Source organism: Cygnus atratus, chromosome 2 (genome assembly GCF_013377495.2).
Source record: "Cygnus atratus isolate AKBS03 ecotype Queensland, Australia chromosome 2, CAtr_DNAZoo_HiC_assembly, whole genome shotgun sequence".
Classification (NCBI taxonomy): domain Eukaryota; kingdom Metazoa; phylum Chordata; class Aves; order Anseriformes; family Anatidae; genus Cygnus; species Cygnus atratus.
In genome coordinates this window covers 31,244,096-31,254,385 of record NC_066363.1, presented here as the reverse complement: position 1 = coordinate 31,254,385, position 10,290 = coordinate 31,244,096, and the positions used below count along the sequence as shown (strand labels likewise).

The window sequence follows — 10,290 nt, the reverse complement described above, 5'->3', positions numbered from 1 at the left end:
AACAACCGCGCTTTGCATTGGAAAATTAATGTCTTCGTTGCCTTAAGATTACAGATGTGAAGAGTGATGAGATTTTGGGTAGGGGGTAAGAGGCCTAACACACGGTGAGGAGCCCGCTCAGTTTCTTGCCACTGCTAGCGCGGATGCATCGTCCTGCTGGTCTGTACGGACAGAGCTGAATCTCCGGAGAAGTAGTCATTTTAAGTTCATCATCGCTGATCATCTCTGCTGACAGCAGCCTCATTGTTAAGCTGTTTTGTAACCATATCGCTTTAACTACATTTTAATTCCAAATGCTAGTCTGTTGTGATCATACAGATACATAGAGCACCAGCTGAAGACTGAACCCCCACTGCACTTCAGGCTAGAGGACAGTTTTGCTTAAAACTCTGTGATTAAGCAAGCACAGCTAATATCTGTTTATTACTGTAAAGATATACCAAGAGACTTCTAGGCTCAGATAAGATAAGATAAATAATCCTTTAAAACCTGATGTCATGCTTAAGGCAGGGATTATCTTGCTGCTGTTAAACCACCATTATGTTAAAATCAAAAAGTCAAGATTAATCAAAGGAAAAATCAAAACTGAGCAGTAACATCTGGTAAGATTTTATTTTTTGACTAAAATTTCTTCTGCAAGTAAGCTCAGAAAGATAAGATTATTATTATTATTTATTTTCTGACTTGGATCAAAAAAAAGATTTTGAAATCTAGACACCTACTGCTGCAAAGAATTTCCATTCTTTGTTCTTCCCTGAAGTGTTTTGATACTAAATTTTATCTGCAACATACAGAATGGGTGGAATGTATTGAATATTCATTCCCATCTCTCAACTTCATGGCAATAGCATTTTTTAGACTCCTATCCAAATTGAGTGTGCATGTGTTTCTATACATTATATATGTGTACACGAGTCAACAGCAACAACAAAATGTTCTTGCTGTAAAATGCCTAAAAACTGTTAAGGACTTAGCCCTAAGATTTTGGAAACTTGACTCTCGGTGAGAATTTTGCCAATTCCTTAGCTAGGGCTGTAGGGTGGTCATATTTCTGTTTAGTAGAAATGTAATTTTGTTGCTTTAAGACAGATACTAGAGCATTTCAGTGACCGGACCTTCCTCTGGCAGGGTTCTATTAGCTTCTTCTGTTAGGTTTTCTTTTACTTGTGAATTCAAGGCAAATAAAGTTGCTGGAAAGGAAATCTGGAATGGGTTGTAGTGTCTGTGTAGGCAGGTGGTACTCAGTTCTGTATCTTATTTGACTCACTCACTCATTGCACGAAACAGTTTGGGACTTAAAAAGAACAAGGTGGCTAAAACTAACTTCAGGTAGGAGGAAAGTATTAATAATTGAGACTAAAAACCAATGTGCTGAAATGATGTTCCTATGGATCCTTTGAGACAGGGCCACAGCTAAGCCCTTAGTTAAGTCCACTTTAACGGAGGTTCCCAGTGTTTGAAACTGTTTGGGGTGATAACAGGGAAACATTCCCTGGACTGTAGAAGTTCCTATATGTGCAACGAATAGAGATTTTCAATACTGTACAAATGCACTGTAATATTTTATGTGTTCATTTTAATAAAGTAAGCTGTATGTGCTTTGTTCAATTATGTTCTGGTTTGTGTGTTATGAGTGAAACCCTGATACCAAAAGCATGGTAAGTCTGTGAATTCGTTGTGCAGGATGGGCCATTTCTGTCTCTTGGCAGGGAAGGGATTACACAATACTACAATTATTAAAATTCTAATTTGGGGCCACGTTTTACCCTCAGGTACTTCCTTAATTTCAGTAGGAGTTGTGCATATTTATCTGATTGAAGAATTTGGACATTAGCATTCTTGGTGAAGGTAACGTTTTTCTTTAACAAGAACCTGCACCAGCCAAATCTAGGATCTGAATATAGCAGGGATAGGTTTCTTACCAGGAGACAAATGTCAGTAACTGTTCTGTTTTGATAAGGGAAAGTGATTTCCTTGTAAGGGAGTGGGAGATGGAGCAGAAGGAAGGAAAGAAGGATCTTCTTCCAGATACCTTGTAGGCTTGTTTTTAAATTATGACTTCAGATCTAACAACAGGTTTGGCAAGTGTTTGCTTAGCAAATCCTGAACCTATGCCAGATTTTCTTAGCTGGTTTGTTGTAGAGTGTGCATTTTTTAAATACACTGTAATCATTTCAGACCACGTAATTAGAAACACAAAGCAGTTTACTGAAACATAGTGATATATTAAGAGTTCAGTTAATTACATGTAAAGAAACAGGACAGACTTCAAAACCCTTACTCAGTTGCTATTTTATTTGCAACTGGGGCATGTTGATGGGACTTTGCCTGCTTAACATTGAGTAGGAGTTTCAGAATTTTAACCTGAGGGTAAAATTTTCAAAAGCATTTAAGTGACTGGCGCACTGAAAATCAATAGGACTTTTACTCCTTAGGGCAACATTTTAGAAAGTATGTAGATACTGAAGTCCAGTTGACTTCTGTGTCTATGCATATTAAAAAATCCTGCTTTATTGCCTCAAATCTCAAAAAAAAAAAAAAAAAAAGCGTTACATTTCACTGCCACCTAAGAGTTTCCCAAAAATGTTACCCAAATAGACAAGCCATTGTCCCTATAGTTTTATGCTTCTAAAACCCTGTTTTGTTTTTACTTCTTCTGTATTCAGAAAATCATAAAACATACTTCGGGTGATAGTAAGCCACATTGTCTTCAGTCAGGTCTTAAAATCTTACTACAAATGCTCAAGAAGAGGTGGCGATGATAATTAATGCAGGCAGTTCTTCACTCTGCTGCAAATTTGCCTTGAATTTCAAAATAAACTTAAATATTTTCCTTTTTTTAGGCTATATTTAAAGTCTTTTTTTTTTTTTTCTTGATAGAAGTGATGAATTGCTTCCTTTGAAGGCAAAGCCTGACCTAAATTATTCTGTCTACCTTATGTATAAGAGAAAGTAGAAAAAAAAATAAAACTGCAGTACAAAATCTTAGGGAGAGGAAGAAGACATAAATCAGACCTAATTAACCATTCCCATTAATGACAATATATGTTGTGTCTTCTGTTGGATCACTCAAGTGTAATTTAATGAGAAAATTTAAAATGGACACTTAATTTAAAAAAAAAAAACACAGTATTTAAAAACTCTTTGGTTTGGGAATTTGCGGGTGGGGGTATCTCGCTAACATGATTTCTGTGTGAGTTTTAGAAGTATGCTAACTTGTTGCACAACAGCTTACAAGTTCTCAACAGTTACATTTATTACAATTTTACCTCACTTTCAGACAAGTTCTCTTATCATGCTCCAAATCACATTTTATGCTGCTTTGAAGTACGTTACTAATATGCTTATTGCTTAACAGAAAATAGCCTGACAGTCATTTCTGTTTTAAGGTGCAAAGTAATAAACGTCAGTCTCTTTTTTTTGCAGTCATTTATCTGAGCCTGTACTTTGGAAACAAGTCAGAAGTGCAGTGCTCTAATGGTCTTCTCTTTGGGTCTAACAACAAAAATACAAAAATTAATTTTACTCCTTTCTTTCCACGCAGCCATCGTTCTAATCCAGGCCCTTTCCTGTCATTATTTAAAATGGGCAGGTCCAAATTTAGGAAAAATTGGAAAAATCCTTCTTATTTTGTGCGTGTTCAGCAATCACATGGATTGCAAGGACGAGGCTCTCTGGCAGTCATTTGTACTTGTCCATGCATACCCTTCTGTTCCCTGTGGCTGTTCTGTGCTGCTCAACAGGTGTGTGCACTCCGCACAAAACTTTGCCCTTTGGACATCATTATAGTGCCTCAGAAACACGGAGGGTGGGATCCTGACAGGCTTAAGAATGACCATGGAGTCACCTATAAAGAAGGGAATTCTCTTTTGGGACCTTTACAGAGCATACGTATTGCACGCAATGTATTCTGCATACAGGGAGAGAAGTATGTGTTTCTGCACCACAGAACATGACGAAAGCACAACTGAAGGTGCGGATACCTCTGGATACCATTCCCTGTGAAGAGTGATGGATGGCTTTACCACTATATCTAGGTCCATCAAAAGCAAGGCTGTTAAGATACAAGAAGCAGTTAGGCAGAAAAAAAAAAAAAAAAAAAAAAAAACATAGTTAAAATGTACCACCTCATCCCTGGGTACATGTACAAACATTCAAATTAATCTGGTTAACAGGTTAACCAGAGCTGACAGAGTTAACAGGGTTAACAGGTTAACCCTGAGCTTTCCTGACAGCCACTTTTCGAGGATCTGAATACACGGGGGGCTGTGGGCAGCCACGCCAAGCAGCAGGACGGGCTCAGGGATCTCTCAGAGATCTCTCAGGGATCCTTGAGAGCAGTGAAATCCAGCCTCTGTGCCCTCCACTCTGAGCACTCAACCGTCCTGACGCAGGTACAGCCAGTGTGTCCTGGCTGATCTTAAGTGTCATAATGGCAGATAAAGGAAAGAGAATTTATTGCCTGCGACTCAAAGCATATAGGGTTTTATAGATCAATAAGAACATCCTGAGTTATGCCCAGAGGCAAAAAGGAAGCCAGTACAGACTTCAAAGACCTTGTGTAATATATTCCTTATGGCCAATATTACAGATTAAGCACAGAGCAATGTTCCACACAATCCATTGAATCTGACTAGAATAAGGACAGACTATGCATTCATTGTATTAGTCTGTTTTTGAGGCCACGAAAGCATAGGCAACTTATAGCCTTCACCTCTGAGAACTCATCACAACCATCTGAGTAAAGGTAGCAGAAATCACTTTAAGTCTAGGAACCCCTTCTGAGCTGAGCTTTAGGAAACACCTTTTGATTGTGAGGTTTGCTCAGGAAGAATAACAAAATCTGATTGACCAGCATCCCTTTCCCTCATGTGACTCCTAATCTCTTTCAGGAAAACTCAGCCAAAGTGAAAGACTGCAAACGTTTGGCAAGAGAAAGGATAAAGTCAATTGACTGAGAAACTCCTCAGAAGCCTGCTTACCTCTCAAAGCAGGGAGGCTGACAGCGCTGCCAGAGGTACTGAAATCATGAGATTTTCACACAATATTTGTAATAAGTGGAAATTGCAAATGAAATTAAAATGTCTACAACCTACTAGTGCACAGAAAAACAAGGTAACAAGGTAATCTGTGTTATCTTTCTTATGACAAATTCAGGACTAAATTTTTCTCTTACAAAGCCTTTATTAGGCTTGTCCTGAGGTCTTCCTTCTCTGAGTGATGAGACCAAGAGAAGCATGTGACAAACTTAATGGTTTCCTATAGCCCAAATTTGAAAGGATGAATTTTAGCTTTCACTGAAAACTGAGAAGGTTAAGGCTTAGCAAGCTCCTTGCAGGCTCAGTCCTACAGGCAATCCAAGTTCCCATACATTTTTCTTGTGAGAAGGTTGTGTGCCATATTTCAAAGGAAACACCTCCCAAGGAAATCTCTGACTTTCCCAAGTCTTGTGTAATGTGGGAAAATCTTTCTAACTAGGAAGAGGTCCCCTGACTAATATCCACAGGTACTGTGGAGAACTGGAAAATGAGTTCCAGGTTTTTAATTATATTGGATCAGTTCAGCTCAGAGACTATCCTACAGGGAAGGTGAGATGTGTGAAGCTCTGTGAATATGAGAAAAAATGAGGTAGAACTTGAACACAGGCAAAGTAGACCTTTGGTTAGCTGCTGCTGAAGGAGAATAATGGTCAAATATTAATGGTTCTGTAACATACATATCTTCTTTGACAATTTGCTTAAGGAAGCTTTCATTTTCTACTTTATTTTACAGGGAAGATAAAATGTACACCTTCACTTCTGTGGTTAAATAAGACGTTCCACGAGAGTGAAGCTCAGAGTTTTGTCAGGGGTTAGCACTGATCCCACTCCTCCGTGCACTGCCCCGCTGAAAGATCTCACTCTGCCTTGCAACATTCTTGTTATTCCAGAACTGGGTTGGGCTACTCATAATAGATGCAGGCAATCAACTCACTTCCCCACACACAGCTCCACCAGAAAAACTCACTTCACCTTGCACCACTCCTGTTTTTCCTGTGTCTTTTAAGCAGAGGCTATCAGTTCGGTACTGGCTGCGGATCTGTCCTTCCTCCGGCTGAAGCCCACAGTAACTTGCTCAGCGGCACAGGAGGGAAACGGTGCTGATACAGACGAATGTCTGCTTGTGACTAGGATGAAACAACCCTGCCTTCTCTCAATTTCTGGGGTTTTGACCTTGTCAGCAGAGGTAACTGATCTGTATTCCAGCTTTGCTTTCATTACAGCAAATAAAATCCAGCATGACTCTATAGATATCAACTCAGTTACAAAGGCTGTGGGACTAGAGGCTAATCTTTACATGATGTCACCTCCTGCGTGGCTGTACTTTCTCCCAAGGAAAATGTTTCCTTTTAATCGGAACACTATAGCTTTCAGTGTTGATCACAGTTGTTTTATTTATAATGGAAATCTACAGAGCGTTCACTGCTGATGCAAACAAGCATTGGCCTACTGACAGCATCTCAATTTACACTAGTGTTTGGATTTGGGCCATGTAATTTTATGGAAAATCAAGTAAGTGTGTGACACAATAAAAGCACATGCCAAAATAAGGACTATTCTTCCCTCTTTGTTTTCTTTATTACATGAAATAATACATTTAAAATACAAAAATGCTCTAGGCAATGTGCAAAACTAAAAAAGACGAGTTTGGTGAATGAGCATAGTGAGAGGCTATGAATATGGACATTTTGTGCTAAGGAGCCTAGAGGAGATGCTTTTATGCATGGTGATCCAGAAATACATACTTGTAGCTGTGCACACCAGGGAGAGAATATTCCCCTAAAACAAGTAGTTTCTCCAGCAGTGTTCCACACAGTTGATCAAAGCTGCATAATTTAAAACATCTAGAGGCAACTTTAAATTATTCACTATAATTTTTTTTAAGCCATCTTGGCATATAGCAGGCAGCCTTTGTGTTACTAGGGGTTTCCTGCAAGATCCGCAAACTTCTGCATCCTCACGGAACGGGCAAGTTTTTCTGAGGGGCGCCCTGGCAAGGAGGGGAAGGGACTTCACATGGCAGGAGCCACAGAGGCTCCTTCTGTCCCTTAGTGCCAGGGACATGAGGCCAAAGTGCCCGTCGTGGTTCCCGGGCTTTGGGATGCCCTCAGAGCCCGAGGAGGGCTCCCAGCACCCAGCACCCAGGACCCAGCACCCAGCATCCAGCCCCTCCTCTGCTCGCTGCCCGCTCCCATTGGGAAGAGGTCTTCGCAGGCTGCTGTAGGGATCCCGCCCCTTTTGTGGCTTTTCATTCTGAAGCTCTCCACAACTTTACACCTGAACGGATGCCAAGCCTCTCTGAATATATAAGGGAAACGTCCAAGAGCGACTGCAGAGTTCCCGAGAAGCAGCAGCATAGAAACCTTTCACCGGGCTCCCTCGGAGACCGCCCCAGCCATGCTGCTCCCTGCCGTTCACTTCTCCGCCTTGCTCCTCGCTTGCATCTTCGCCAAAAGCTTCTCGGCTTTCAAGAACGATGCCACCGAGATCCTTTACTCGCACGTCGTCAAACCCGCTCCGGCGAGCCCCGGCAGCAACAGCACGCTGAACCAGGCCCGGAACGGCGGCCGGCACTACGCGGGCACGGCGCCCGAGCGCGGCAGTGAGTATCCGTCCGTCCGTCCGTCCGTCCACCCGCCGACCCCCTCTCCTGCGGGGTGCTGCCGGGGGGAGAGGTGCCGGGGGTGAAGGACGATGCCGGGGGGACGCTGCCGGCTGTCCCCCGGGGGTTGCTGCCGGCTCTCCTCCTTCCCCCGGCTGTCCCGGGGGAGGGAGGGGATGGGAAGCGCCCCCCGGCCCGGCTCGCCCTCCCTCAGCGGGCTGTGGGGGCTGTCGGGGCTGCTCTCAGGCGCAGGACGGCCAAACCTCCCATTTCTCTTCCCGCTCTTTGGTTTTGCTTCCTGCTGGAGCGCCTACCTGCTTTACACCTCCAGCGGGAGTAAACAAATGAGCTCGGCATTTACCTGGGAGCCCTGCTCCGACTTGCCTCCCGTAGTTTCCTCCTGGGTTTTGTGTACGTGTGTCAGATGCGCGGGGAGCTGGGAACCTCCCGCTGACTTTATCTGCTCCTTCCCTGACCGCCTCCCTAAAATGAAAGAAATCCAAACAGACACCCGACCCACCCACAGCGAGACGATAAAAATAGAGTCGGCCCTGGAAAGGGAGGGCACGAAGCGGCCCCCACAGCGCGGAGCCACGCCAGGTGCCGAGGGAAGGGCCCCCACGCGTCCCCTCACGGCCAGGCGGCCGGGGCAGCCAGCAGCTATTCCCTGTCACCGAGCTGTCACTGGAGAAAAGCTGAGCCAGGAAAGACGTAGAAACAGGGGAGACAAACTCGGATCCGCCACCGGCTGCTCCCAGGTACATTCCTGAGCGCAGCTGCAGGAAGGGAAACTTGAATTTCATCCGCAAGTCGGGCGGGATCAGCCCCTCAGGTCGCCCCGCAGATCTGCCCACCCTGAGGCGCAGGGGACAGGCGAGTGGCCTTAACTCCATGTCCCCTTTCCCAACTGGCTTCCCAAAAGTCAACAGAAGCAGCCCGCAGCTGTGATATGTAGATGGACCTTCAAAGCCTCTCATGATTCACTCTGAAATGTTTCTGGTAATTACTTATATTTTAAAGGCGTTAGTTAATTGCATTGTGTGTAGAATCTGCGTCGTAATTGTCCTGCAGAAAGAGGGAGAGCATAGCCAGTAAAGACTGCTTATTAAAATTAAGCACGCTGTGGGCGTTTATTTCAAAGTGTAATTACTGAAATAAACAGTTGTGTTTATTGCAGGGTGCAGAGCTGCACATACAGACGGGTACAAACATGCCTGTATTAGAAGCTCTGCATTTTCATTCTATGTCAGTTGCCCGAGAGAATTTGCAGGATCCTCTATGTTACACATAGCGTAGAGATTACTACAACCAGACAGATGCCTTCTGCTCTGAAGGCAGAACAGCCACTCAGAAATTGCTACTGCTAGTCATTCAAACTGTATGCAGAACACCATTCCCTGGCAACTTGAGCTGTTATCACTTCCACAGTGTCTGTGTTCAGAGCATCAGTGCTCATGGGAGACTCAGTCTGCTGTAACCGTGGAAGGACAAGAAACATACTATTTAAAATTAATTTAAAGGCATATAAACAGTTTCCAAAGCACTGTTTTCCCCCTTGCTAATGATCCAACATAATTGTTGTAAACATCACAGAGCAAGTTCCCTAGACTGAGAACAAGCAGGAAACATTTCTTCCCTTGGGGCATTTTTTCTCTTCTGAAAGGTATGTCCCTGTGAAGAAGGACAGAGAATAAAAGTGCCTCTTCTCGCACAACTGCTGAAGTGCGTATCCTTATGATTCCTTTATGCTGTACCCAGAGATACCATCAGTGCTTGAGTCCCTTGTGTTGGGGGGCACAACAGTAAAAAGATGTCCCGTAAAGATTACAGCCTCCTTTAACTCCTGCAAAATGCAGACTGTTAATGTGAAAATGTCTGGTTAAGGAGATGTTTGCATTCCGAATCTCAGTGTCTGTCATTCTGTGCACTCTGCAGATCGGGTTCAAGTTGGCTGCCGGGAGCTGAGATCCACCAAATACATTTCAGACGGCCAGTGCACCAGCATCAACCCCCTGAAGGAGCTGGTGTGTGCTGGTGAATGCCTCCCTTTGCCGCTGCTCCCCAACTGGATTGGAGGAGGGTACGGAACCAAGTACTGGAGCAGGCGGAGCTCGCAGGAGTGGAGATGCGTCAACGACAAAACTCGCACCCAGAGGATCCAGCTGCAGTGCCAGGATGGAAGTATAAGAACCTACAAAATAACTGTGGTCACGGCCTGCAAGTGCAAGCGCTACACCAGGCAGCACAATGAGTCCAGCCACAACTTTGAGGGAACCTCTCAAGCAAAGCCCATCCAGCATCACAAAGAGAGAAAAAGAGCCAGTAAATCCAGCAAACACAGTACAAGTTAGAAGTCAGACATTCTCTCCTTTCTCACCTCCTGCTCCTCCTGCCAAAACTGAGCTCACCTGTAACCGTTTGCTTTACAGTTCTGACTGCTTAAAGACAAGTCTGCCATTGCTGTGCTCTCAGCTGACGCTGCACGCTTATTGCTTTGACCAAAACCAAAAGGGGCATTCTCAGCATATGGACGATTTGGGTGATTTTCCAAGTGCTCAAGATGGGGAATAATACAAGCCTTCCAAACCCACACTTTAAACTTTGACATTTTCTCCCGCCATGGAGGCATAGAAAAGTTGCCACACATAT

At 43.8% G+C, this 10,290-nt stretch overlaps 1 protein-coding gene across 1 annotated transcript; it reads left to right on the top strand.

Moving 5' to 3' along the window:
* The first annotated feature begins 7,436 nt into the window (after positions 1–7,436).
* SOSTDC1 (sclerostin domain containing 1) lies at positions 7,437–9,992 on the top strand. The gene is made up of 2 exons (XM_035562517.1): positions 7,437–7,641; positions 9,577–9,992. Exons 1-2 carry the CDS (start codon positions 7,437–7,439, stop codon positions 9,990–9,992), a joined length of 621 nt encoding a protein of 206 aa, XP_035418410.1.
* The last annotated feature ends 298 nt before the right edge of the window (positions 9,993–10,290 follow it).